This window comes from Fusarium proliferatum (genome assembly GCF_900067095.1).
Source record: "Fusarium proliferatum ET1 genome assembly, contig: FPRO_scaffold002, whole genome shotgun sequence".
NCBI classification, from domain to species: Eukaryota; Fungi; Ascomycota; class Sordariomycetes; order Hypocreales; family Nectriaceae; genus Fusarium; species Fusarium proliferatum.
This window is the reverse complement of record NW_022194791.1, coordinates 3,842,272-3,870,132: the sequence shown is the minus strand read 5'-3', so window position 1 is coordinate 3,870,132 and position 27,861 is coordinate 3,842,272. Positions and strand designations below refer to the sequence as shown.

Below are 27,861 nucleotides of genomic sequence, written 5' to 3'. Positions count from 1 at the left end.
GTAACAAAAAACACTCCAAACCAAACAAAGGCAAGTGTCCCAATTTAGAGTGGAGTGGCTGAGCAAGGGCCTCTCCCTCTAACTGGTACTAAGCTATCCCTGTGGCGTGGCGTCGAATTCCCATACGGAACGTGTTCTCGAATCGAATGCGCCTCCTGAATAGCGACTCTTTTGTCCTCCTTTATCATCTATCCTCTTCCTATCTTGTCTATTCTCATTTTTTTGCCCCTCATCAGTATCATCTCCTTTCGCGCCTGGTGAGCGCGATTGTGTGATTGATTTTCTGGTCATTTCCTTGTTCTTCATTTCCGTATCGCACACCTTCAGCCTCTCAGCCCATATGATCGTCAGTCGCTAATTGCTCGCTCTACTGCCTAATCTGGTTCGACCTTGCTTCTCTGATACGGTTACGGCCTCGATATATACTTGGATCGCTTGCGACGTGCACTCTCTGCAATATAAGCCCAAGTTACCATACGCATAATACCTTGGCGCCCCTAGAGCCCAACATGCGCTTCTCGCCGCTTGCGATCCTCGCTGGGCTGTCAGCTGTAGCTCTGGCTGAAGAGGAGAGGAACCCAGTGACTGACCCTACGACTTTTAACGGAAAATCAGTACCGCCATTCAAGGAGCTAACACCATCAAACTGGGAGGAGGAAACAAAGAAGAATAAGTTCTGGATGGTAAAGCATTACAGGTATGTTTAGTTGGGTAAGAGTGTAATCCATATGCTTATTCGTTGTCAGTCCGTACTGTAAGCACTGCACGAGATTCGCTCCAACATTCCAGACACTCTACGAATTTTACTACACCTCGAAGCCCCCGACCGAAAACCCTGACGACACTTTCACAAAGTACTACGATTTCGCATTCGGCACGGTTAATTGTGTTGCCTACTATGATTTCTGCATGGACCACAACATTCAGTCATACCCGACGACGATTCTCTACGAAGATGGAAAGGTGTTCGACACGCTGCGAGGAATAAAGAACATGACAGCGCTGACCACCTCGGTCGAGAATGCACTCTCCAAAACACATCCAGGACGTCCTGCACTCGTGGAATTGCCCCAGCCTGGTGATACTGTGTACCCTGCGCCCAAGGCTGAGGAACCAGCCGCCGAGAAGAAGGTCGAGGGAGCTCAGGGAGATGCTAAGGCTCCTGTGGAAAAGCCCGCCGTTAATGCCGAGAAGCCACTCGACGCCGTTGCTGAAAAGCTGGTTGAGGAGCCAGCTGGTAAAAATGCGGGCAAGTCTCTGGACGACATTACCGAATCGCCCAAGGATGCAGAAAAATCTGGCAAGACCGAATCAACCGAGAAGAAGCCTGAGGAATCTGCTGCTGCTAAGGACGAAAATAAGAACACGTTTGGCGCTGATTGGAAGGTCCCCACCACAGGCCAGATGCTGAAGAAGACCAAACCCAAGGATACCACTCCCAAGTACAATTTGGAGGGCACAAGTGTACCTCTGACTCCTGAAAACTTCGACAAGTTGGTCACAAGCTCGAAGGATCCCTGGTTTATCAAGTTTTATGCGCCTTGGTGCTCTCACTGCAAAGCTATGGCCCCTACATGGCAGCAGTTGGCAAAGAACATGCAAGGAAAGCTCAACATTGGCGAGGTCAACTGTGAGGCCGATCACAAGCTTTGCACACAGATGGGCGTCAAGGCATTCCCTACCATCTATTTTGTCACAGGCACCGAAAAGGCTGAATACAAGGGTCTCCGCGGAGTTGGTGATTTCGTTGCATACGCCGAGGGTGCTCTTGAGGTTGCTGGTGGGGTTATTGATGTTGATGCCGAGAGCTTTAAGGAGCTCGAGAAGACCGAGGAGGTTCTGTTTGTCTACTTCTATGACCATGCAACTACTACCGAGGACTTCAAGGCACTGGACGCCCTCCCGCTCAACCTCATTGGACGTGGCAAGATTGTAAAGACAAGTGACACTGAGCTTTGCTCTCGGTTCAAGATCACGACTTGGCCCAGACTTCTGGTTTCGCGCGAGGGGCGTGCCACTTACTACACCCCTATCACTCCTGATGAGATGAGAGATGTAGATTCCCTCGTTTCCTGGATGAAATCTACTTGGCTCCCGCTTGTCCCTGAGATGACTGCCATCAACGCCAAGCAGATCATGAGCCACAAGCTGGTTGTGCTTGCGATTCTGAACCGCAATGACGAGGACCGTCTACAAATCTCCATCTCAGAACTCAAGAACGCGGCCAACGAGTGGGTTGACCGCCAGGTGCAGGAATTCCAGCTGGAGCGTAAGAAGCTCCGAGATGCTAAGCAGATGAGAATCGAGGAAGCTCAGAGCCGTGACGATCAGCGTGCCCTTCGTAATGCCAAGGCCATCAAGATTGATATGGACTCTACCCGTCGTAAGGAAGTCGGCTTCGCTTGGGTTGATGGTATTTTCTGGCAGAGGTGGATTGCCACAACCTACAACATCGACGTTCGAGATGGTGAGCGTATCATCATCAACGAGGAAGATGTAAGATTTCTAAATACCCCTTGTGCGATTGACTATACTAACAAATTGACAGCGACATCAATTCTGGGACACTACCCCTACAGGTAACCAGATCATGGTTAGCCATACCTCTATCATGGACACTCTCGACAAGATCGTCTATGGCCCCAACCCAATCTCCCCCAAGTACACTATCGGTACTTTGGCCAAGTTCTTCTTCGACATCAAGATGAACTTTGTCGACCACCCATTCCTGTCAATGGGATTTGTCATTGCCGTTGGCTTTGGTCTCTACTCGTGGATCCGCAACCGTACCAGACGGTCTCGCGGCACTTTCTTCCGTATGGACGACTCGCTTGGTCTCAAGGATGGTCTCCTAGGACAGAACGGTAACGACAAGTCTGACTAGACTTACAGGCTGTGAAACCAGTGCTGTTGAGCGGAAAGGGGAGAAGAGAAAATTGGACTGATGCTTGCCAATGCAAATCGACAGGGGTTATTGGAATGGGTTCACAACAGGACTTGCTATAGTCAGTCATGTGTTGGTAAATTGCGGAGTTTTGGGTCTGATGTCTATTTATTTAGATTGCGTGTCACTGTATACTGATTGAACTGATGCGGGAATACCACGCTTGCGTACATATATCACGGTCCGTCCTACCTTTGATCAACCTGTGCCTATATGCTTGAAACGTGCCGATGTCGTGACTCTTTGTTTTGATTATTTTCTCTTTCTTCTTGTCTCTATACTTGACTCTTGTGAGACACCTAACACTATAGTCGTACGACCTAAAACATTAGTCTATGCCAAAGAATGGCGCTGTGTCTCTTAGGGAGAGTATTTCAACTACTATCACCACGGATCTTAGTGCCAGCTTCTAGAAGGACAAGTCTAGGGGAGGGAAGAAAGCCCAGGACCTTGACCCTAAATGATGGGAATATTTAGGCAATTTAGTCTAAGTTTAGGGGACTCTTTACTAAGTTTATTTTAGCATCTTCTTTTCAAGTCTTAGGTTTCCTTGCTTCATGAGGCCTGGCATGGTATATACCTGCTTTCAGCTTATCAAAACGGAATTCAGATGGCTGCCTAGACACTATCAGTACCAGCAGCTTTAGCTATCGTTGCCCTTAGAGCCATCAAGCGTATTGGAAAGGATGGTCGGGCAACTGGTGTTCAGATCCTGAATGCCGAATCCGTTTCACAGTATACAGGCATGGCGATTGACGTCTATGTAGACAAGACAGGACAACAACGATGCCATTTGCGTTTGGGTCCGGCCCAACTGCTCAATCGCAGGTCTTACGACCGCCGCAAGTCGAGAGCGCAACCCGGCAGCATATATGCTTCTCCCCAGCTTACCAACAAAGCTGGAGCCTCGCGCGCGGAATGAGACCATCACCACTACCGTCACAACTACGTACGCATCAAATGACTTCTACCGAGAACATCGGGAGTGGTTAGAACAACTCCTTCTTTCGCGGGTCGAAGCGGAGTCATTATAAGATGCGACCGGGGCAGCGGTTTCCGAAGAAACTGCACCTCTAGTCTCTGAGAGGTCCCGAGACAAATTAAACGCTTGGGTACGCCAAGATGAGGTTGCTCACCAAGTGTGACTGGATGAATAGTCCCACCAAGACTGAGATCATGATCCCCAAAGACATTAGCCAACCCGTTATCTCTGGCGGCCCTATGGAAGAACTCGCAGACGATATCGAGGACATTGCTTTAGAGATCAAAGATACTCAACCAGATCTAGCGCTTCGGGTCAAAGCAACCTCTGAAAGACTCTCTTATACAATCGATTCATCAGAGATAAGGATCACTGATTCTTGGATGAGCAGCGTGAAAACGCTCGCCACGAACACTGACTCAACAGTACCAGGTAGGTGACCTTGGGGAGGCAACAAAACTTGGGTAAGTTAGCCTAAGCTTTAGGGATACCTTTTGCTAAGTTTATTTCAATATCCTAAATTTAGGTAAGTTTAGTGTTTTATGCTCCCTAAGGATGAGTTCGGGGACGCGTTATCGCACAATGGATCAAGAGACTATTAATATTTGGTGTAAGCTATAACTTATGCTGCCATCAGCGTGGATGACCAAGGGAGTAACTCGCCAATTACCTATGCAGGATTTTCTTGATCTTGCCAAACGCTCAGGCGGCGGACGCCTTCTCGCGCATATCGAAGCTACCAAGCAAAGCTTCAGAGAAACTCACCATGCGACATACCCCAACAGGCCTTTCGAAAAAGCCCAGACACACCAAAGCAGAGCTTGAGAAGTGATTCATCCTGGCTGCCGCTGTTGGTTCCGAATAATCATATGATCTGATCCACGATCATCTCGCCGATGTACTGGGTGTCGCAGGCGATGACCTCACCACGACAGTCAAGGATTGCTACCAAAGAAGAACGAGACGCCGAATAAGAGAAGCTCTTCACAGATGCCAATAACGATCACGCTGCTATGTCATATAAATCTTGGAGATTCATCCATGTCTAATATTGACCTATGAGCGAAGCAAGATATAAAGAACCAGTTCCAAGCGTTTACATCGTTTGTGTCCAAATACTCCTACCCTAGCCTCGATCAAGTGTAGAGCTCATTCGTGAGATTATTCAAGGTCAAGCCTTCCTTAGCGATATCTCCGGCGTCAACCAAGAAATCAAGAGGCATCTCAACGAGTGTACCACGGATTCGTGACAACCACTCCCTGACCTCCCTCACACCACCAGGGAACTCAGATTTCACAATGTGACCATACTCAACCTTGCCCTTCTTAAGCTCCGCCTTGACATCCTGGTCTTTCTTACCAGGGATGATGAAGTACTGAGAGAAGAAAGTGTCGTATTCCTTCCAGGTTCTAACTCTGTTGGTGGGAACAGGGTGGAATGCTCGATCAAATGTCTCAGTGTTGACACGTGCAGTGCTGGTCCAGAGACGTTGGAAATCTGGGCTGAGCGGATCGACGACGAGATGATCGGCTGGAGAACCCCAGTCGTAATCGTTGGGGTCTCGGTCGACGGGCGTCCAGTTTCGGTTTGGTTGATCCCATCGTTGGTCAGGAACAAGGCCGAGATGCTTGCGGAAGAGGAAGCGGCGCAGAGAAGCTGCGAAACGCGAGGCCGTGTAGGGACGTCCATTCATGTATGACTCTACAGGTGTGGGGTCTTCAATGACAACTGCGATCTCAGAGTCGTGGTCGCCGAGTTGTGAGCGGTCGTTCAAGTTGGCTGAGCCGCAAATAACAAGTTGGTCATCGACGATGAGAAGCTTGCTGTGAATGTACAACTCCTCAGAGACAAAAGCGTTAATTTCATCTTCAGGGTTGCCATCCCAGCGTAGATCAGTGACTCTAGGGCCTTTGTCCATGTAGCAGGAGCTGATGGTGTCGAGAGTGTTGTCGCCAACTTTGCTCGCCCCCTGTTGGTATCTCTGATACGAATCTGCACCACCTCCTTGGGAGTGACCCCCCTGGGAGTAGCCTCCTTGTTCCTGTCGCTGTGGCTGGTCATCATATCTTGAATCAGAGTGGCCCGAGTAACGCTGTTCTGGCCGGCTGTCGTATCGGGAAGAGCTTGAGTGTTCGCCATACTGTGGACGATCATCGCGGCGGGAGCCGTAACTATCAGAACCCTGTCTCCCACTGTAACGTGGGTCAGCTTGAGGATGCTCATAGGGATTTCGCTCGGGTCGTCCATATCCTGCATCTGGCCGCTCCCCATAGTCGCCCCGACCGCCGTAACTTTGCTGTGAGGAGCCGCGATAGTCGTCATCACGTCCATATCCCTGCTGAGAATATCCTTGGGGTCTAGACTCAAATCGAGGATCGGCTCCAGGGTGGGCATAGGGATCTCGGGCTGGTCGACGCCCGTACTTGTCGCCTCGGCGGTCATCGTCGCTATCACTATCACGTCGTCTCCCGTAGCTACCACCTCGGCGGTCATCGTCGCTGTCGCTATCGCGTCTGTATTTGGACCCAGAGTGACCTCCACGGTAGTCATCGTCCTGGCGTCTGCTGTCTGGTCGGGAGTTGTGGCCCCTCTGAGACTCCTGTCGGTAATCATCTCGCTGAGATCGGTCCCCATAGCCTCGACTTTCATAGTTGTCACCTCCTCGTGAGCCTGAAAAGTCGCCTCGACTCTGTTGGTACTGATCACGTGCTGCCCTTCCAGATGCCTCATCTGGGTAACCGCCCAACTCTCGGTCTCTCTCCTTTCGAGCCTCTTCGTACGACACACCAGTTCGGGCTTCGGCATCAGCCATTGTCTTGGAAGTATTGATTCGATCAAAGTTTCTGAGGTTGTAGAATCCGATGTATCTGGATGTATCTCGAATGCCTGCCTTCTGAAGCTTCTCGATGATACTGTACCCACCACGCGAGATCGAGTCATATTGAAACTCCATGATGGCTCTGGTTCCCAGAGCTCCCTCGTCCTGTAAGTCTCCTGCAAAGGCCGGGACGGCCGGCATCAAAACCCAGACATGGAAGGGTGTTCCTTCATGGTCAGCGCGAATAATTCTTTCTACCAACGCAGCACCGATCTTGTTCTTAACAACTCGTTGCTTATCATCGGTGGCGGTGATGAAGAACTGATTCGTTAGCAAAGGCTTGTGAAACTTAGGGACACTAAGTATACTTACTTGGTTCTCAATGTAAACGTAGAATCTAGAGTTCTTGATGGCGTCGATGTATGCGTTCTGAATCGAACGCTCAAGGGGGTGGCCAGATGACCACTCAGCGCAACTGTACCATATTAGCAAGTTTTGTCCAAATAGAATATGGAAGAGGCAAGTGAACTCACCTTCGGATCATCTGGATGTGAGGCATGTCGCCACGACCTTCAGATCTGTGCCCCCGGTCACGATGAGTGCCATCATGTTCCCCAAATGATCTCAGTCTATCCATGCCACGGCTGAACTGCTGTGTTAGGCCACCCAAGTAATCGTCCTCGCCTCTAGATCGTCTATCTCCAGAACCAGAGGTGTCTCGCGGGGGCAGCTCGAGTTTGTGATACTTGCCGGGATTCTTCTCCTTGTACTTGTCTTTGAAGATGAAGTTCCTGTGCATGGTTAGCGGTCATAGAGACGAATTAGATGTTGTGAGGACTTACCATCGGTCGATAAAGTGATCGACCATGTCACGAGTGATAGGTCCGTTCATGCTCAGAGCAACATCTGACCAACCCATTCTTGAGCTTTTGGTTCGATCGACTAGGATCAATTAGTTTTATTCCTTCGGAATTCTGCGGTTCAAGGAATAGCTCACGCTTGTTTTGATCCCAGTCCTTAACATCAGCGAAGTCGTAGACTCTGCAGAATCTTGTTAGTATGACCCTTAACTTTTCTTGTTGAAGATAAGACATACCTAGCATTGTTGTAGTCTTGTCCGGGAAAGACAATGGCATCCAAGTTACCGGGATGAGCATCGGCGATGGGGTGACCTAGTCGACATGGTGAGTAACAACTTCCCCTATAGAACACACAAGCTCACTATTTGTGTCCCATCTTCCAAAGCCTAGGAGTTCTTAATTAGCATTTCTTATTCTGCGTGAGAGAGGAAAGTCCATACACATATCCAGTCCTCCCATAAACCCAATCTTGCCATTGTCAATGACGAGGAGCTTCTCATGATGCGCCCAGTACAGTACAACACCATCAGCAGTACCATAGACAGCCTTGATAGCATCTCCAGATGCTTTGGCAAGATCAAAGTTGGTTAGAGCCTTGATAGACTTGCCCAATTCCCTCTGCAGGTCGTAACCTGTGGGTAAGTGGTCGGGGTGTCGGAAGACATGGATATTCTTGTGCAGCGCTTCAAGAGCAGTCCTTGTATGGCTGCTATTGAGGGTCAAAGCTGCTTCGACCTCCTTATAAACGATGATGTAAACCTGAACGCCGCGCTGTGCGGCTTGTTGAAGCATTCGATCCAGACGGTATTGTTCGTTCTTAGCAGGGGGGCGGCGAAGATATAGCTCAGGGCTCAGCCACCAATCGAGAATGTAAATGCTTTCCTGTGCCTCTAGATTGGCCATGTCAGGTGATTATCCGAGGGGGAAAACGGGTTGCTCTGACTTACGCTCAAGGGCTTGGGAGACAGCCCAGAAGTATGAAGCACCATCGACGTACCACTTAACGTTGCCCTTCGACTCTGAGGCGAATGAATGGTATCGGTTCACTGCCTGCTGCCTCTGAAGATATTGGGCAGCAGAATCATGAGAGGGGTCATCGCCGTGAGATTGCTTTCCCCCTTGAGGACGGCCACCGCTTGGTGGTCGGTCATAACCTCCTTGAGATGGGCCTTGGGAACCGTAGCCTTGGTTACCATATCCTTGGGACTGCCCGTAGCCTTGAGACTGCCCATAACCCTGAGATTGTCCATAGCTCTGAGGAGGACCTTGGTTACCGTAGCCTGAGTCTCCATAGCCCTGGTTGCCATGGCCCTGAGACTGGCCATAGCCTTGAGAAGGGCCTTGGTTGCCATATCCCTGACTTCCGTAGCTCTGATTGCCATGGCCTTGAGATTGTCCATAACTTTGACTTCCATACTGGCCTTGTCCTTGAGACTGAGACTGACTATAGCCGTAATCTTGTCCATGGGACTGCTGACTCTGTCCGCTGTGAGATTGTGATTGAGAATCATGCTTATCATCATCGTCTTTCTTGTTCAAAACGCTCTCGACGTGCTCGCCGACCTTCTTAAGGAAATCCATGTCGGAAGACGAGGATGAGGACTAATACCTCAACGAGCCAAGGTCTTGGCGGTGAGGCTCAAGCGGAAGAGGGATAGAGACTTTCAAAATAGTTGTACCAAGAATATGTCAAGAATGAACCAACGTAGCCAAGAAGTAGTAGATTTTAAGTAAGATCATGAGTTGTTTTTTTACTCACACGACAGTGATAAGCTGACGGACTGTAAGAAGACAGCTGAGCTTGGAAGCTCAAGTGGGGAGCTGATGACGCCGATGATGGCCACGGAATGCGGAGAGCCAATGAATGAGAGATGCCGTAAATAGGTACATCAGGGTTGCGTTATCAATATGATTGCTCTAGACAAATAGGGAAGCTTCGTATCCTCATTGGAACGTTCATCAAGTTGCGGGGTTATACATACACAGAAACAGACAAGACATGACACTCACTCAGAGAGTCAGCCAGCAACTACACAACTCACAACAAACAAACGTGAATCACAGAGCATTTACAGAGACAATCACTCTCGTTTCATGTCTCTTCCAAACACTGCTTTAAGCTGATCCACGCTAAACAGCATCCTACTGGACTGACAGCTTTGACTGCCGAAACCAAACCCCGGTAAAAAGACTCTAATGCAGGGCAACCCATTGGGACAAGTAACTAAAAAATCTACCGAACTCGCATGTCCAGTTGTATAAGGCTCGTGTGAACTGCTGCTTAAACCCGATGAAACCTCTTGGCCTGCAACAACTCATCCAAAAGATGAATAGCCGTGATAGCCTGTTATGCTTCCTTGTATTGGACTCTATAACTGGTATGAGTTCAGTCAACTGATCATGATATCAACGGTGATATGGACCGCTCAGCCTGTTTTCGGCAACCGAGATTAACAATGTGATTGTCCTGGATCAGCTACAGGTGTCCATGACTCGGTGTCTGAACACCGAAGGATGAGCTGATGGAGTGGACTTTGTCACGATGTTATCCACGGAGTTGCAAGGAATATACAGTAGTTGGTGGACTGACAGTATGAAGAGTTCCCGTTCTCTATCCGTCCCGTCCCGTCTCGTTTCATCAACCCATCCATGAATTCACTAGCTCTCAGGCCTCAACTCTTAGTTAGCCTTGATGGTCGGTCAACTCAACCAACCTGCTTTGAAGCCACCGACCGGCAAAGACAAAAGCAAAAGCAAATTCTCAACTGCCAGATTTGTATATGCGCCATTTTATTCCGACAATCTGTGGCAACCGTGGCGTGCAACCTCTTCACGATTGCTCCCGCAGAGAGTGAAAGGATTCGATCCAATCCAGAGTCGTTATGAGGGCGTAAAAGAGCCAACTTGGCTGTCTGACTAAATCGACCGGGGAGGGTTGACTTGATGGGTTGCGGAGCCGTCAAACTTATACGCTAGAATCCACTGGACACACAGCCCACTTACCGTCCAGCACCTCCAGGGCCGCTGCAATTACCCGCCGGGACGGTAACTACAGGGCAACTCCACGGGCTGATGGAGGGGACCATCTCAGGAACTGGAACCTGGAAAACTACCATCTTTGCTGGGGCACCGGGCACCTTGTAACCCAACAACCTTGCATCCACGAGCCCAGCGTTACCTTAGTTTTAGCTTGCAAGTGGCTGCAGGGGAGAAGGCGACTTTTTTTCTGGCTCACTGAATCACTCTCACACGGAACGGAGAGGAGAGGAGAGACAGACCTCATCTTAAATACTGTAGTAACCTAACCTCTTAGGAGAGACAAGGCAGGTAGTCAGTCAGTCACGTTTTGATGCTCAGGTCTCTTCAACATCCATGGCCTTTTGACTCCCTAAGCCGAAATTCCCCAACCTCTTTTTCTCAACACTTTATCTTGCAATTCTTACATCTTCTGAACCTTCAACTGCTCACCTGAGCATCAGCCCAAGTTTAAACTCTCCAAGTAAGTCTACTACTGCTAGCTTGCACCGGGTTGGAGCTCCTAAATCGGATAACCCATAACTTATGGGCCATAAGTTATCTCCCCTCATCGAGTTGCCCAATAAGTCAAGCCTCTGATAAATCTTGTACAGAATTTCTACACCAGCGTTGACCGATATTTTACTGATCAATTCAAATATCCCATTGCGGTTGGATACATGATCTCCAGTCCTGCAGATGCTCATACGAGAAAGAAGCATTGTACACTGAGACACAACTTACTCTCTTGGAACCACTTAAACTCAAGACTCTCGACATAAGCTCGTCCAATCAACAAGATATTTTCAACATGACAGCTTCAGGAACAGTGGCTCTCTTCTCACCAGGGCAGCATGGGCACCTGATACCCTATCTTGCAGCCATTCACGCCTCCTGTATCACTCACGATCGCACTATCGCAGAATTCCTCCCGCCCCTATCTCACGAGAAACTCCTCGCTTGGTGGAAAGAGCGGATTGCAGAGGTGGCAGACGGCAAACGGCTCATATTCATTCTCCTGAACGACTACGAACCTGGAGCTCGGCCGAACGGCTCCGATGTGGTGGGTGTTGTCATGTTAAACATGCCCTCTTCAGAAACTGGCCCATTTCGCGGTGTCGTTGAAAAGCTCCTCGTCCACAAAGCTTTTCGCGGTCGAGGAGGTGCCAGAACTTTGATTTCTACCCTCGAAGCTGAAGCCACCAAGCGTGGTCGAACTATTCTGGTAAGTTCAATGTCCATCGTAACTATACTAACGTTAGCTCTCTTCGGCATCTCAGTCCCGGTAACTAACAACTGCTTAGCTTCTCGACACAGAGACGGGAAGCCCAGCAGAGGAGGTGTATAAAAAGCTTGGTTATGTCGAGCTTGGCCAGATCCCAAAATATGGTCTAAGTCCAAATGGAGAACTCAAGGGCGGTACCTTCTTTTGGAAACATCTGACGTTGCAGTCCTGAGGAGCTATAATCGAGGGGTCAGGTGTATCGAGCTCTTGTCATTGACAAGGATCGACCTTTCAAAAGTGCTGTAGAAAATTTCCTTCATCGGAGGAAAACGAGGCGACTCGATATTGCTGTTCTTATCATGGACTGTGGCTGGCGGGGTGCTTCGGTTTGTTTTCTAGATATCCATCCAAAATATGATCATTTCACGACAAAATTGACATTGTACATGCCTGTATAAATTTGGGAAAATCTCGTACAAAAAAGAAACCGCTTTGATTGCTTTCCACACTACACGGTAGATCCACGATACTATTACAACTCCCAAAAAACGCCATCACCCAAGGTCACTTTTAGATGCCATCTACTCGTCGTCATCGAGCTCTTCAACTCGTGGGGCCTCGTAGTGCCGTTGCTGCACACCACCAGTCTTGACCTGAGTATCCGTGCCAGTTGTAGTCGCACTTGTGTTAACTTGACCAGTAGCGGCTGCGAAGGCTGGGTTGGGGGTGGTTCCAGGGGCAGCAGACTTCTTCTTTTTCTTCTTCTTCTCGGTCTGTACGTGTTGTTAGTGATTTGTTTCATTCTCTCGTAGCATAGTCAACTAACCTCATGCCAAGCCCAGACGGGTCTAAAACTGTCCATGAAAGAAACGTCCTCCCACAAGTTGGGGAATAGCCATAGTCCAGGTGGTGTTGTGAAGTAGGTGATACAGAACAGGATAACTCGGAAGATGGCCATCAAGAAGAACAGTCCGAGCAGTCCAAGGAGTCCCCAACTGAGGTAGTAGACACCCTGGCGCAGCACCAGGGGCCACAGAGGGTACAAGACGATAGCGAAGATAGCAAGGAGTGCGAGACCGGCGTAGATCTTGCGCTTGAGCTGGCTACCTTCCCACAGCCAGCAGTAGTACATGTCTTCCTTTGCCTCTTGTTGCTGCTCAATCTTGACAGTCCACTGTCCCTTGACACGCTTGGGCTTCTTTCCGTTAGGGCCTGCCTGCGGTTCGACCTTGGAAACTCGGAGAGCAAGCATGCTCAGGGGCAACAACTTGAATGTGTTCTCGAGAGAAGCTCTGTCGGTGATTTCGGGGAGAAGAGGGTTCTTCTTGCGGGCCTTCTCATATGCGGGGGACTGAAGAGCTCGGAGGGCTCGCTTGACTAGGTTCTGTCAGCTTCTGATTTGGAAGAGATTGGTGCCATGTGGCCTACCTCGAAACATGTCCTTTCGCTCGCCGTTCAGAATCACAGTTCTGGGTTTGAGATCCTGGCCTCGCAGGAACGAGGCAAGAGCAATGGCCTTGGGGTTTGGGGGTCCCGGCGTAATAGGCTGGGCGCGACCCTGCTGGGGAGGTTGACCGTGGTCATGAGAATGACCGTTGTGGTCGTGGTCGTGATCATGACCTTGCTGTTGCTGTTGTGCGCGCATTCTCATTTGCTCTTGCGCTTGTCTCTTGATGTGCTCGATAAATTCAGGGACAGTCATGCCGTTCTTCTCAGCATCGATGGCGAGTTGGCGCTGCATTGCCTGAATCTGCTCGGGTGTAGGTCGCTGCCCAGGTTGCGGCATGGGAATCTGCCCAGGCTGGGGGCCTGGCTGGGGAGGTTGCTCAGACATGTTTTACTGAAAAAGTCAATGTGAAAAAGAGCGTAGAGAAGAAGTTTATCGGGCTAAAGAATTGGTTGAGAGAGACAGAAGCGCACGAAGGCGAAGTAAAAGATGTGGACTTGACAGGTTTAAGAAAGAGTGAACATAGTGTTGCTGCCACTTGGACCATGCCGTGCCAATCATGTCATAGCTCGCCCAGAGACAACGGTGTTCACTTCCTTCCATCACTGAGCTCCAGAATTTCCGGGGCGGATTGTTGATTGCCCGACCTCCGGCACATCTCCACGTGACAGCTAAGCCAGTGTGAGATTGAGGTGTGAAGGAGCCTTGAAGCTGTAAATCATTAGAGTTGCTTTGTTTGAGAATTTACAGCCAACATCATGGGTGATCGATTAACCCAGCTGCAAGATGCTGTAGACCAGGTGCGTCCAGTTTGCACCTCATAAAATTCTTCCGCTAATAAATTCTACAGCTGGCCACACAGTTCGTTGCATGCCTTCACTATGTCAACAAGCGACATGACCTTGAAACACTTGGTCCTAATGACAAGGTCCGCGAAGTGAAAGATGCTCCAAAAGAAGGCATGTCCGAATTCATGATCCATTCGAAGGGAAACATGCTAACTTCCCTCAGTTGATTCACTTCCTCCAGATGAGTTTCGAGCTGGTATGGTAGAGTTGTCGCAGGATCTCATTGTCAAAGAGCAACAAATCGAGGTCCTCATCTCATCTCTCCCCGGCTTAGACAACAGTGAGATGGATCAGGAGAGGTACATTAAAGAGCTGGAGGAGGATTTGAAGATTGCTGAAGCCCAACGCCAAGAAGCAATCAAGGAGAAAGATCAGATTTTGTCTGAGCTTGACAGTGTTATCCGCAGCATACGACGACCATAATTACGGGTTCGGTCTGTTTTTGACAAGTTTATTGATGCGCAGCGCGGAGTTCAGGGTACGAATAACCAAATGAAAGGCAGGCAGCCCATGCAAAGGAGCATTTTATTATTTTTTGTTGAAACCCCATAATACAAAGGTATCTCAGCCGAGTGAGCGCCTTGAACGCCACCGTCTAGAAACTCTATCATATGCCATACAATCCCCTCTATTTCGTAACCAACCTCAAATGTCATAAACTATGCCTTGCTTGAAGTAGATTTGAAGAACTGCGGGTAGACATTCCGTAGCTCTCGCAGATGCTGGATTTGGTATTGCGAAGCAGGGGTTTTGGGAGCTGGCACTCCCTCCTCAACGAGATGGGCTGCTGTCCAACCAAATTTTTTGGCTTCTGTGCAGTTCAGGGCAGAATCATCTAGAAGGGGTTAGATGGAGGTATGAGTAACAGCGTGGGGGAACTCACCGACAAAGTAACAATCCTCGACACGGTCGACGCCTGCTTCGCGCATCGCCTTCTCGTACATGCGGGGGTCCGGCTTGCAGAGTAACGGTTGTTCCGCATAGTTGCAGTATGTGAGACCATCGAAGATATCCTCGATGCCCAAGAGGCGAACAACCTTCTTCCCGTGGTTCACGTAGGCGTTGGTGAAAAGCCACACAGTAACCTTGGACTTGTCGATGTCCTCCAGGAGCTCGCGTAGCTCAGGGTTGGGCTTGATGATTTCTTCGAGGGGTAAAGCATCGTCCACTTTGGCGTTGTAATCCAGGGGATCGATTTGGTGATGGCGCACCAACCCCTCAATAGCGAGGCCATAGTTGGTGTAATACTCTTTGTGCAGTTTCACGGCTTCATCCCAAGGGATCTCCAGGTGCTTGGAGAAGTACTCATCAATGAGTTTAGCCATTATGTCATGGACTTTTGTGCCTTCATTCACTGTTAGTTTCAAGTAGTCATAAACACTGATTTCAGTGTAAGCTTACTCCGTGGATAGAGACAGTTGTCAATATCGCTGCATAAAAAGTTAGCTCAAAGCCTATGAGAAGTATATTTCGAAAAAGACTAACAAGAATAGGACCGGCTTCCCCGGGTTCATGTCCTGAGTGCTGCCCATGGTGAATTTGGTATGAGTCTGAATATTGAGGCTGGGGTTGTTGTTGGTGGTAAAGTAAGGATAGCGAGGTGTGAGATTTGAGTTGAGCAATAAGGAGGAGGCAACTAAAGGTTTTGAGAAGCGCTTCAATGATGATATTGCGTTAACACGTGGTCGTAATTGGTACATTGAATGGCTATGAGGAGGAGAGAAACGGTTTAAATAGAATTTTATAGGGAACGGCGATCTGGGCCAAAAACGCAAGGCTAGTAAGCAATCAATCGCTTCCTTGGATCAACTCTGCAGTATCCGGAGGATATCGTCGGTATCCGTCCGTCGATGCGCTACGTTTCACCCAATGACTCTTGCGGTGTGGCTGAATAATGAGCAAAGTTCAGCGCGGATCGTCTTCCGGTCTCCGATCGCGGGACTGTCATTCTGTCACTGGTTGCTTTTGGTAACATAAGAGTTGTTGTTAAGCAAACATTCGAGGAATTTCATGGAAGACAACCCCTTTGTTTGATTGAATCTCCATTTAAAAACACGTGTGAGTAGGCCATAAGACTCGAACTCCTGGATCATCATGGTATGAGAAGCTCCATGGGCTTAAAGGAGGCTGTCGAGCCACGAGTAATACTATAGTGTTTACATGATCCATGCTTACCTACAGAGAGTTCATCTTGAGCCTCATGGTTCGGGAACTAAATGATAGGACAAGACGATGAATACAGGGGCTTTAGACTAGTCGAACTTACTGAAGGCAAGGATTGGATTTGTATGACCACAAGTGTCGTGTTCTCGATATTGAGGCTCAAGGGACAGGTCGTGTAAGAGCTATGACACTAACACATGACATTCAACCCAATGCCGCACAAGCCAAGGTTGTAATGGATTCAACGAAGCAATTCCAATATTAGTTAGTTGTAGAGAAAATGCAAACTATTTTTCACTCATCAAAAATTAATTCAGTCTTGTATGAGTTACTTCAACAGTCAACATATAGGTAATTCTCGAAGACGCTGTAATGAAAGAATTCTGCCGCTTACACCGCCTAAATTGTTTGCCTTTCGCGTCCACCCGAGTCGAGGCGCCTGTGGCTCTAAAAACCACTCCATTAATTGCACAGACCTCCAACATCAAAGCTTCCATTTCTTGAACAACAGCCGAAACAGCGCATTTACATTCTGATCAGTAGTAGCTCTTTGGTCCGCGTCATATCGCGTCAAGAGTGGCGTTGTCCGTCGGGTTCAGTACCCAACGCTTTCGTTGAGCTAGCTTGCTTGGAGTTGGTCTTATTGCTTGCTTGCTCCCTTTTTTTCCAACTTAATCTGGTGTCGCCTGGTGACGCGACGTGTACATTTCACTCGCCGCCATCATGGCACAAGATATTGTCGCTCAGGGGCATCTTGCTAGTAGGAATGAGCTTGCTGGTCTTGCTGAGAAGGAGCGTCATCAGATCGAGCAGTATGAGAAGATTGTACGCTTCTCTACAACTGTTCTCTCCGGTAAACATCCGACTATCAAGGTCCCTTCTAACTTTATCCCTCCCACACAAACTTCCATCCATCCGCTAGATATTTCCACGCAAGATGGAACTCCGAGTCATCAGACAGACGCTCATGGGCAAACCATCGCGAACGAAAAGCAAGCAGATGTGTCTGCTACCACCAACAGCAGCAGCAAGCCATATGGGTCAGGATCTACTGAGATCAACCCCATCTTCCTAGAGAAATCTGAGGATCTGGTCAAAGCAGAGTTGAAGTTGCAGAGACAGAGGCTGGAACGTGCTCTGAGAGACGAAGTTGATCAGAGACGAGTAACTGCTAAGAGCGTGGCGCAAGGGGAGCCTGTCGTTGAATTCGATCTTAACGAGGTCTTGACGAAAGCCTTGACGCTTGTGGAAAGCAATGCTGGTCCCGATACTACTGCTACCGCTGCTGCTGCTGATGCTACTAACACTGACAACGCAAGTGATTCCTTCGATGACAACACTTTCTACTCGTCGCAGCACAACACTCCATCCTCCGTTTTGACTTCCAGAGTCCGTAACGAGTCCCAAGAGGCACAAGTACCCGTCGCGGAGTCGCAACCAAAGATAAATAGCCATACCGCTCCTATTCCGCGACAGCCTCCGATTGGTTTTGAGCAAGTCCCTCCGGGGCCGTACGCACCGAGCCACACTAGACCCCAAGAAGCCTACGCAAATCCAGACCCTTTCGTCGGTTCGGTGAGCGTTAACAGCACTTCACGACCTGTCCAGGTCCCTGGCCTTGCTACTTATAATGCAGACAAGACAGCACCTAGGCAGGATAGAAGTGCCAGGCAAAGTCCCAATAATGGGGAGAGCGATAGGCGTAGAGTTGATTACGGATCAGCCTCTCGACAGCCTCCCCGTGAACACTATATTGACAGCCGTCCCCCTTCTCCTCTGATCAGAGCACATGAGAGATCGCATCAGAATGCGCAGACTTCGCCATTAATAAATACTAGGCCACGACCTCGGGCTGCCGAAGCGACGTCGACTTCTTCCACCGGTACTCCCGCTCAAGTTGCTGCTCTCAGGAATGAGCCAGTCGCTGTCACTAGTCCTGAGAGCTCGCCTCAAGGCGGTGCATCGGATAGGCGGAAAGCAAAGAAGAAAAAGAGAAAGGCTGACAGGCAAGCGCCCGAGACTGAACCAACGCCTTATATCAAGGCTGAACCTAGATCTCCCTCCCCTATGAATGCCCCTTCCTATATTCGTCCCAATAAACGTCAAAGGTACGCTCAGCAACAACCAGATGAACCTGTGTACGAGGAAGTTCGTTACGACCCTCACCCGGGCCTCTATCCCCCAGAACCTGTGCCTGTGCATAATCGTCAAGAGCGAGATGATCGAGTGCCGATAGGCTATGACACAGTAGGCTTTTCATCACAACGTGCAGCGAGCACCACTGTTCCTGGAACTGCTGTCTATAGGAGAGAATATGCCGATGATCGATACGTTTCCGGTGGACTGTATCCTATTGAACAGGCCCCACATGTTCCCCCTCCTCACCAAAGGCTGTCGATGGGGGGAACAGCAAGCTCCCAAGTTCGACCTAACAACGGTTATCCGCGCCCATCGTGGCCTTATGCTGGAGCACATGAAGCATCACCTACAGGCTTAAGACCAGAAGGCGATGTGTTCATGGCACCGCAAAGACCGCCGCCAACTCGAATTATCGTAGATGCTTATGGACGTGAGTATATTGAGCCACCACGTTCGACGATCATCCGGCACTCCGCAGCTCCTCCCGCTCGATCCGGCGAGCCCGAGATCTTTTATGAACGAACTCCGGTTCGGAGGCCCCAGGCGATGGAGACGTACGAAGAAGGAGGGGCAGTCTACAGGCGACGTTCGCCATCGTATATGCCTAGGCGGGTCGTCACACAACCTGAGTACGTTTCGCAGGATTACAGGGATCACAGACCGCGTGAGCATTCAACACGGCCAATAGGTCCCTCAGGGGAATTCGTTGAGGTGATGGCACCTCCAGAACGAAGACGTATGGAAGACGGGACGAGAGATTATATTGCAAGGCCGACCAGCGTACGACCAGCAGAGCCTGTTCGGTATGAGGTCGCCCGGGACTACGGCCGAGTGCAGAGCGTGCGACCCGAGCCACCCGTACGTCAATATGCCACAAGCGTCCACCCGGAGAGCCACCGTGAGGCTGTACAGCCTTACGCGCGGGAATACGGTGGCATTGCTGCAGAACCAGGCGTTGTGAGACAGGAGTACAGCACGCGGCCGGTGGAGCGGTACTACAATCAACCAATGAGAGGTGGGGAGGAGATTGCTTTCATTGAGAGACCGCGAGGGGCAACGCAAGAGATTGTTTACGCAGATGATGCGAGGAGGGAGGTTTATCGTTAAGCTAGGTCAAACCAAACGGGTGTTAAAATAGAAGCGAATATAGTTGATATCAGACGGGAATACCAATATAGTTGAATGACGTATCAAGACCGTTCTTCTATCCAAGAAGTTGAACAACAACGTTTATCTCTTGAACTACTATATTTGAACTCATTGCATGGGAATTATAACATTGAAAGGCCATGGTTCAGAGAAGCGGTCGAGCACTCGTCTATTCTCTGCAATAATAACCCCCAATTGGCTAAACATTGGTTTGCGTTTCTATGTTGACAATGAAAGGTCATCACGGCCTGCCAGGATCCGCCTGAGCACAACAGAACATAGTTCAGCATGGTGAACCCCACCAGAAGGGTTGGTTTGAAGAGAACAGTAAGTGCTCCTAGACGTGTGAGATAAATTCTATCCGATATAAGCGCCGATTGTGACAAAATACTGCTGGTCATATGATAGACCGCTTGATCAATGGACAGGACTATATGATATGGTTCGAAGGAATGAGGTGACAGGTAGGGGTCGTATAGATGTGACCATAGGCTTGTCCCAGGGGTTCATCAAACACCATGAAGATGCTGCTCCAAGTGGTATTTTTCATGCTGTCGTGGCAGTCTCTCAAGACTCTGCAGAGTTCACGGACATTTGTGAGGTCGATTCCCAATCCCTGACCAGTCGGAATCTGCAAGGACCCTGAAGGGTCAGTGCGAATGTCACGAGCCTAAGGTACGAATATGAATGTTTGAGACATGGCGGGTGAGTCTGACTATCAGCTCTCACATGTCCTGTCGAGTCAGTTCACAAAATAAAACATATTGGGCTTCGCTTATCAACTGCTACTCAAAGAGGACATTCAGCTAGCCTTAATGCTGGACCATTTGCGGATGTGGTTAGTTAAGTCACAGAACGTGTAGGTTACTGATAGCATGGCTATAAGCTTCAAGGTTGACGGGTGAAAAGAGTGGCGTGGCTCGTGATGACCATGCATTCGATGTAAGCCTCTGGAATTCGAGGGGGCAAGTCAGTGAAGCAATCAACAAACGGTGCCAGGACACGCATATGCGCGTCTGCCCAGCGATCCAGACTTGTTGCGCCACATACAAACGGACCCCAAGAATGCCAGCTCCCTTGATAAATGCAGGAGTTCGCGATGTTGCAGTACAGAAGTCGAGACTGTAGATCCTTGTGCCTTTTGGTCTGTGTGCACATTGCCATTCTGCATTCTGCAGTGCCGGCCAAATAAGGTCCCTGAAAGTCTGATATATTCAATGACGAGTTGCTAGTGGCTGAGCCGGTGCCGGACTCTTGGTGAGAGGCCGGCTTGCATGGGTCACCCCCTCGAATCAGCTCCCTTGTTCGTCCTGGGATAAGTCACACAGACACCAGACGAGGACCTTGTCTTGTGTGGGGACGCCGTGTGATCGAAGCTTGGTCTAACATTATTAGCAACGAAGCGAAACACAGCTGATGATGGATGCGATGTGTGGTGTGTTTTGGTGTTTTCTCTGGCTACAATCTGTTGTGCTTATGCGGTGGACTTACTTGACCAAATGATCGTCTTGGATCTGGATACTATGATGCAAAAACATGGGTTTTAGCGGCCCTTGACAGTAAACAGACTTGAGTGGTTGGTCATTGGCGGAGGTGACCCATCCTCGTGCAGCTGTTGCCCTGTACCCAGGCTCTCTTCGTGTTAGTGTTCGAGACAACGGTACTTAAGACATCTTGTGGATTTGGTGATGTGTCGAGTATCCATACTTCAGGTCTTGACTGAGTTTCGCTCCATGGACGACCCGGAGGCTTTGCTATGCTTTGCCGAAGCCCTTGAACATCCCACTAAAGTGTTTGGAACGCAGCCGGTTCAGCGTAGCGTTCCGCGGGAGGAGACTGCGTAAACCTGTTGGAGTGACCACGATGATACTACTGTGGTCTGCAGGAGGAGGCTCCAAGCCTGGGCTGATGGTCTCCACTACCCAGAAAACATCCATGCCCTAAGACGTTGTTATTCGAAGGCGATCGAACCAAGGAGCTGAGGGTTGGCAATGGCTGAGTTTTGTGGTTCAGCGTATCGTCATTGTGAAGAATGAGCTATATGATGCTTTGAGTTATGCTTCGAGTTATACTTCTCATCGTTGTGGTTCGCAACTCTGACGATCTGCGCAATTGAAACTTGTCATGGTTCCAGGGCAGTCAGGGATTGTCGATGATTTAGTGGTTCAGTGTTCGCTGTGGCTGTTCTTATCAAAACCCTCGACCATGATTAGAGTGACCACCCTTTCCGAGGGGTTTTCGACGCAAAACATTGTACCATGCGTGGGATGGTTGATATGCAGTTGTATTAAGGCTTCTCTTATTTGAGTCCTTGTTTCATTTCAATTCTGATGTTTCGCGTTGTCATCTCTTCTGTTGTATCGTGAAAATTGAGTTCAGATTCCCATCTCAGACAGAGACAGAGACAGGCCTTCGGGTTTAGTCCCAGCGTGCTAGGGCCCTCTTTTAAATCTCCCCCCAGTTACTTCCCTGGCAAGTTACGGTAGGCTGACCAGGGCACTAAGCAGCTGTACCTGCCACCTGGCTCATCACCCACTCTCGTGTCTTGTACTCGAGCAGGTACGGACGGTAGGTATGGTACAGAGGGTAGGTACGTCCACTCTTTGCTGACTTGACTGACTGGACTGGACTTGGCCTGACGTTCCTCGCTTTTTACGCCTGGCTCCGCTAACTATACCTTATCCTCTCCCCTTCCACTTCCCTCACTTCACCTCACCTCACCTCAGTCAACCTCCACTCAACCTACCTAACCTAACCTCTCTCTCCCTCCCTCGTCAGACGTGGAAAGAGCTCACAAATACCACATCTCTCTTTCTTTCCCCTTCCCCTACCCTTACCCCCTTCCCCCCCCATCCTCACAGCCCTTTCTTGACCTCAGCTTCTTCGATACCCATACAGTTTTCGCTTTCTCTTGATCAATCTCGCATCATCTTTGTATTCTCTTCTCTTTGGCTCTTCTCCACCCGGCGTCCTCTTCCGTTCAGCCTCCTCCACCTTGGCCGACCGTCGCCGCCCGCCCACGATTCGGACGACGACGACGATACCAACGACGCAACTTTCTCGATCCTCATCATGAATAAGTTGGCAAATATGCGTCACTGGTCGGAAAGAATGGCTCCCAATTTCGTAATGGGCCGTCCTAATATGCCCATGAATGCCCTCAACCATCCCAAGAACGCCGCTCAACCCGGTCAGCCCATGGCTTCCCCTCAAGCCGCCGATGCCACCATTCTCTACTCTTTCAATATCCCATTCGCTTCCGATCTTGCGGGCCCCGATACTGAGGACATTCTTCACGCAACCACTGACGCTGTCCTGCGATGGACACACCCCGAGGACGCGCCGGACGACGTCCAGATTCACGAGCTGCCTATCCATGTTCAGAACCTGAACAACCTCCACAGGATGTGCCAGGAGATTACCAACGGGCCGCTTCCTGTTGAGGCATATGTCCTGTCAACAATGCTCAAGGGCGGAAAAGGCCAACAGGTTGCTACTGTTTGTCTCTCGGGCTCTCCAGAGCTGGTCCACAAGAGCCGAGAGACTATTTTGAATGATACCCCAATTTCTCTTGTATGTTCCTATTCATATACCCTTGGGCTTTCCCGGGACAAGTCGAGGCTCTTCTCTAACCTTTTCACAGCGCTGCACCACCATTGATATCGATGGTCAACTCGTCTGCGATCTCAATGCCGGAGTGCTCAAGAAGCCTGTCACTGATACCCTCGATTACATCTCCACCTTCTGTGGCGTAGATATCTTCCTTCTTGGCCCTAAGCTGACCCCTGTTGTGGACGGTATGACTGGTGATGCTGAATTACGCATGGATCAGCGCTGGAGAGTTGCAATCTACGGTGATATACTATCATCCGAGCACGCCAAGGCTCGTGTTCTGATCCACATCGATACTCTGGTACTGTTTCCTGCTTAATCATACTTATGTGCCGTTCTAACACTTACGCAGCTCGGCCGAATTGTTGATGGTACCAAACTTGAGGCTTCCCTCCATCAGCTTGTCTGTGGCCGACATCGCAAGAATATCAAGCTCATTGAGTCTTCCACTGGAACTGCCATCTACTTCCCACCCCCGTTCTCGGCAATGTACCGCTACTGTCCTCCTAAAGCGACTCGCCGTGACCCCAACGATATTTTTATCACTGGCGAAACGCCCCAAGCTATTGAATTAGCAAAACAGAAACTGCACGAAACTGTCCAGCGCATCAGGTTGTACGTTAAGGACGTCACAATTCCTGCTGCCAAGATCGACAGTATTCTGCTTGGTCGTCTAGATAAGGTCCGGAAGATTCTCGAGGCCAACGGCACCTTCATCATGTTCCCTCCCCTGGCTACTCAGCGTAACATGGTCCGAGTTCAAGGAAGCGAAGGTCTTCACGTTGAGCGAACTGTGCGAGAGATCATGTCCTTGGTAAGTAATGTCTGATTTCGAATAGACGCCTCGCTAACTTAAGCACAGGCTGGTCAATTCTACAGTGCGGGATGGTTCATTCAGCCGGCTGATGCCAGGCAATTCCCTCACCCCAACGACATCAAGAGTTTGCTTGTTGATATCTGCGCCAACTCCGATGCCGACCTTTCCTTCGATAAATTGAGTTTCACCATCACTGGCTCTGATGACGCTGTCAAGACAGCTCTTCAAGTCATTTCGGAGATGAAGTTCATTTCTCAATCTCAGTACCAGATCCGCGTCAAGATTGAGCTTGCCAACGAGCACAAGGAATTCGTCAGTGGCAAAAAGAATGGCAAAATCAACAAGATAATGGGGCAGAGCAATGTGCAGATCATTTTCGATGGTTTCAACGAGTACAACTTCAACATCGATGTCATGGCAGCAACTTATGAGTCCATGAAGCAGGGCCTCACTCTTGTGGAGCAAGAAATGCCTGCATCTATTTCGTTCCATGTGCCGGATCAGTACCACAAACGCATCATCGGTATTGGTGGTCAGCACATCCAGCGCATCATGAAGAAGCACTCAGTCTTTGTCAAGTTCTCCAATGCTATGGATAGAGGTCAGAATCGCCGTTGCTGCACTATCAGGTATAAGCTTACTAACCTTGATACAGGCGGAATGGGTCGAGAAGACGACGATATCAAAGTCGATAATGTCATCTGCCGCACACCAGCTCGAAACGCCCAGAATCTGGACGCTGTCAAGAACGAGATCTTGGAGATGGTCGATCGTGCCGTAAGTGTCACCTGATGCCACCGCTCGCTCAATGCTAACAGAATCGATAGGATTCTGAGTACACATCTCAGATTGTCAGCGTTGACCGCCTCTATCATCGCCAGCTTATTGCTAGACTTCCCGAGATCGATGACCTGGAGCAGAAGTACAACTGCAAGATCAACTTTCCCAGCACTGAGCAAGCCAGTGATGAAGTTACTGTTAACGGTCCACAGTGGCAGGTTCCTCACTGTGTCGATGAGTTTCTCGGCATGGTCCCAGATAAGCATGAGCTTGTTCTCGCCAGAACTCCTGAGCTGGTCAAATTCCTCGAGTCTCCTGAATTCGCTCATGACCTCGTGCCCAAGCTGAAAGCCCAGCATGAGGTTGAACTCAGCGTCAGGCAGAACCCCGACGAGCTCACCGAGAGCGGCGAGCCTACGGTCACTCTTCTTTGGGGGTTCACCCGCAACAACGCCGGTGGTCTCCGTGATGCTATGGACTTCATTCAGTCTCAATTCGCAACTTCTGGAGCTGAGATCAATGTCGTGAAGGGCGCTCTCCCCCGCCCCAAGTCCGACTCGTTTGAAGATTCTCTGCAGTACTTCGACTCTAAGCTTTTACAGCACGCTCCTGCACCTGTCGCCACTGATTCTCCTATCAAGACTGGCTTTGGCGATGAAGTCGCTCGCGAGCGAAGCAGTATTCTGGACCGTCTCCGAAAGCCTGGCAGTATGACGTCAATTTCATCTTTCTTGGACCGTAGAAAGAACAGCTCTCATTCTGGCAACAGTAACTTTTTCAAGGGTTCAAGCAACGTCTCTAAATCTTCGCTCATTTCGATCGAATCGACCCGCAGCTTCAATGCCGACCGAAACCCCTGGAACGACAGCGGCGTCAATCTCCCCGACGACGACAATCCTTGGGCTCCTCGAACCTTCGGCACTCACATGGACAACAAATTGTCCATTCCTCAACCTGGCGATGTCACACCTCGCCACAGCACCCGCGCGTCTGGCGACAGCGGGCGCCCTTCCACTTCTCATTCTATGAATTCAGGATACCCCGCCCCTATTGGGCCTTTCCGTTAGATTCCCCCGTGTTAGAACCTCTACATGCAAATACCCCGGCTGGATATACCCTGGCGTAAAAATACCCTGGAACGTCGACTTATGCATCGGTCGGTTAACGTCTTGCCATGTTTGTTTTACCTGATTTGCGTTTGAGTGCTTTCTTGTTTTTTATATTATGTTACTTTTTGCTTTTTCCTGGTCTATATGGAATCAGGGGTTCTCTTTTGATGACTTGACGTCCACTCCTTATACCCAGTCATGTAACGAAAAGCTGAGACCAAAAAAAACGAAGAATACCCCTGGTTGCCGGTTGAGATGAAATTTTTGGGACACGATGGATGTTTGGCGAGAAAGATACCACTGTGAACGAAAACAATATCAATAGTCTGTCTTCAGACTTATACACGGAGTCAAAGTTGGGTTTGTTTTGGAAGTCGTGTGGTTGTCATGAGCTTTCATGCCATGGAACCAACCATATGGCACATGAATCACACGCTGCGCCTGGGAGCCTTCGAGAACGGAGGAGGCACAGAGAAAAGCATTTCCAGCATGTGGCCATGAAAAGTTGAGAGCATTGCTACTGTCTAGGCAAACCAAGATTGAGAAATGGCAATGCAATGATACCTGCGGTTCAGCCGCGATTGCTCGATTCACGAATTTTGCTACATGATGTTGGCCATTATGTGAAGTCCTCAAGTGTGTATATCATCATGCAAATATGATCCTGTGGACCAGAATCAACACCGTCGCTCATATAAAGTGAACTGTTTACGTCCAAACCCCCAAAGTATGTATGTACTTCGGACTAGGCAGAGTCGTCGTTGTCGGTAGCAGGGATTTGTTTATATATATTTCTGAATCCTGGCAACTTGTGTAAGTGCTCTAAGTTATATCTTTCTTCTTTGACTTCAGGTCACTCGGTTCAGTAATTTCTTTGGGGGCTGTCCAGGCAGAAACGTGCATTGCAAGTTCTTGTGACTCCATGCAATAAGATTCACACATATTTGTCTCTTGCTTCAATATGCCAATACCAACCCTCGCATTTGCCGATAAGAGCGCTCTGAATCTAGGCCAGTAGAATGCCCTCAGACCCTTGCTTCAGGTGACAATGAGGGGTTTCGATAAAGTTGATACAAGAGCTAGTCTTCCAAGCTTGTTAATAAGATTATCTGTTAATCATCCCAAATAGCTGCCTTTGCCTTCTCAACATCAGCCTGTCGTTTCTTTTCCTCCTCTTTCTCCTGTTCCCTCCTTTTCTTCTCTTGCTCGCGAACACTCCTCTGGTACGCCCTTTGCTCCTCCGTCTGCTTTGGTGCCTTGAGGCCTAGTCCAGCAGCGATCATACGGCGAGCCACGGCATCTGTCTTCTCAGGCCGCTTATCCGGGTCTGCTCCAGCGCGATGGCCGGGACTTCCTGAAGATGACTCCCATGGTAGGCCACCGACGGGAGACATGGGCGTTGGGGGAGGCGGCGCAGGCGTCGTGGTAGAAGTTGGCTTGTTTGACTCTGGCTGGGCTTCAGGCTCTGCATCAGAGTCGGAGTCGGAGTCTGAGTCTTCCCATGAGTCTGCGACGACCTTCTTGGTCTTTTTGGCCTTTTTGGCAGCTGGTTTCTTGGACAACACTGAAGGCTCGTCCTTTGTGTCGATTGACAGATTCTTGAGCGAGCTTGAAACGTCCTGATCTTGTGACATGGCTGAGACCAATGAACTGAATATGTCTCAACGTGAAGAGAGGAAGCTTTCCAAGGTTTGAGAGCGGGGTATAGGGTTTCTCCTGGAGAAGATTGTATGGGATGGAATGGATGAAAGCTTATAGAGCTTCAGGCTTCAACTCATGAACAAAGAAATACAGTTGGGGAAGGAAGGGTTGTTAGTCGTTGCCAAGTGTGGTTGCGGAGAAGTATAGGGTAGTCTCGACTGTCGATCAACTTATATCTATTCATGACCTACAGTAAAAGTCGTGGTGTGTATGCTTGAAAAGGGACATGGTGTTTAAACTGGTGTTAAATT

The 27,861-nt window shown here is 49.5% G+C and overlaps 10 protein-coding genes across 10 annotated transcripts; 6 read left to right on the top strand and 4 right to left on the bottom strand.

The window, feature by feature from the left end:
• Positions 1-509: 509 nt before the first annotated feature.
• On the top strand, positions 510-2,884 carry FPRO_02526 (uncharacterized protein; the record flags this gene model as incomplete). Its single annotated transcript, XM_031227363.1, has 3 exons — positions 510-697; positions 747-2,496; positions 2,549-2,884. 3 exons carry the CDS (start codon positions 510-512, stop codon positions 2,882-2,884), a joined length of 2,274 nt encoding a protein of 757 aa, XP_031077807.1.
• A 1,182-nt stretch (positions 2,885-4,066) lies between these two features.
• Positions 4,067-4,751, top strand: FPRO_02527 (uncharacterized protein; the record flags this gene model as incomplete). Its single annotated transcript, XM_031227362.1, has 2 exons — positions 4,067-4,358; positions 4,564-4,751. 2 exons carry the CDS (start codon positions 4,067-4,069, stop codon positions 4,749-4,751), a joined length of 480 nt encoding a protein of 159 aa, XP_031077806.1.
• A 311-nt stretch (positions 4,752-5,062) lies between these two features.
• Positions 5,063-9,186, bottom strand: FPRO_02528 (uncharacterized protein; the record flags this gene model as incomplete). Its single annotated transcript, XM_031227360.1, has 9 exons — positions 5,063-7,066; positions 7,118-7,220; positions 7,279-7,536; positions 7,588-7,687; positions 7,743-7,786; positions 7,842-7,917; positions 7,968-7,991; positions 8,046-8,495; positions 8,553-9,186. 9 exons carry the CDS (start codon positions 9,184-9,186, stop codon positions 5,063-5,065), a joined length of 3,693 nt encoding a protein of 1,230 aa, XP_031077805.1.
• A 2,245-nt stretch (positions 9,187-11,431) lies between these two features.
• On the top strand, positions 11,432-12,077 carry FPRO_02529 (uncharacterized protein; the record flags this gene model as incomplete). Its single annotated transcript, XM_031227359.1, has 2 exons — positions 11,432-11,845; positions 11,925-12,077. 2 exons carry the CDS (start codon positions 11,432-11,434, stop codon positions 12,075-12,077), a joined length of 567 nt encoding a protein of 188 aa, XP_031077804.1.
• A 349-nt stretch (positions 12,078-12,426) lies between these two features.
• FPRO_02530 (uncharacterized protein) lies at positions 12,427-13,679 on the bottom strand (the record flags this gene model as incomplete). Its single annotated transcript, XM_031227358.1, has 3 exons — positions 12,427-12,618; positions 12,672-13,222; positions 13,274-13,679. The coding sequence occupies 3 exons, from the start codon at positions 13,677-13,679 to the stop codon at positions 12,427-12,429; spliced, it is 1,149 nt and encodes a 382-aa protein (XP_031077803.1).
• Positions 13,680-14,050: 371 nt separating this feature from the next.
• On the top strand, positions 14,051-14,563 carry FPRO_02531 (uncharacterized protein; the record flags this gene model as incomplete). The annotated part of the gene is made up of 3 exons (XM_031227357.1): positions 14,051-14,092; positions 14,143-14,206; positions 14,304-14,563. The coding sequence occupies 3 exons, from the start codon at positions 14,051-14,053 to the stop codon at positions 14,561-14,563; spliced, it is 366 nt and encodes a 121-aa protein (XP_031077802.1).
• A 236-nt stretch (positions 14,564-14,799) lies between these two features.
• Positions 14,800-15,672, bottom strand: FPRO_02532 (putative pyrimidine 5`-nucleotidase; the record flags this gene model as incomplete). Its single annotated transcript, XM_031227356.1, has 4 exons — positions 14,800-14,975; positions 15,024-15,485; positions 15,542-15,570; positions 15,626-15,672. 4 exons carry the CDS (start codon positions 15,670-15,672, stop codon positions 14,800-14,802), a joined length of 714 nt encoding a protein of 237 aa, XP_031077801.1.
• A 1,354-nt stretch (positions 15,673-17,026) lies between these two features.
• FPRO_02533 (uncharacterized protein) lies at positions 17,027-19,549 on the top strand (the record flags this gene model as incomplete). Its single annotated transcript, XM_031227355.1, has 1 exon — positions 17,027-19,549. The coding sequence occupies one exon, from the start codon at positions 17,027-17,029 to the stop codon at positions 19,547-19,549; it is 2,523 nt and encodes an 840-aa protein (XP_031077800.1).
• Positions 19,550-22,702: 3,153 nt separating this feature from the next.
• Positions 22,703-25,867, top strand: FPRO_02534 (uncharacterized protein; the record flags this gene model as incomplete). The annotated part of the gene is made up of 6 exons (XM_031227354.1): positions 22,703-23,164; positions 23,235-23,504; positions 23,556-24,017; positions 24,066-24,621; positions 24,676-24,797; positions 24,848-25,867. 6 exons carry the CDS (start codon positions 22,703-22,705, stop codon positions 25,865-25,867), a joined length of 2,892 nt encoding a protein of 963 aa, XP_031077799.1.
• Positions 25,868-27,021: 1,154 nt separating this feature from the next.
• On the bottom strand, positions 27,022-27,543 carry FPRO_02535 (uncharacterized protein; the record flags this gene model as incomplete). The annotated part of the gene is made up of 1 exon (XM_031227353.1): positions 27,022-27,543. The coding sequence occupies one exon, from the start codon at positions 27,541-27,543 to the stop codon at positions 27,022-27,024; it is 522 nt and encodes a 173-aa protein (XP_031077798.1).
• Between the last annotated feature and the right edge of the window lie 318 nt (positions 27,544-27,861).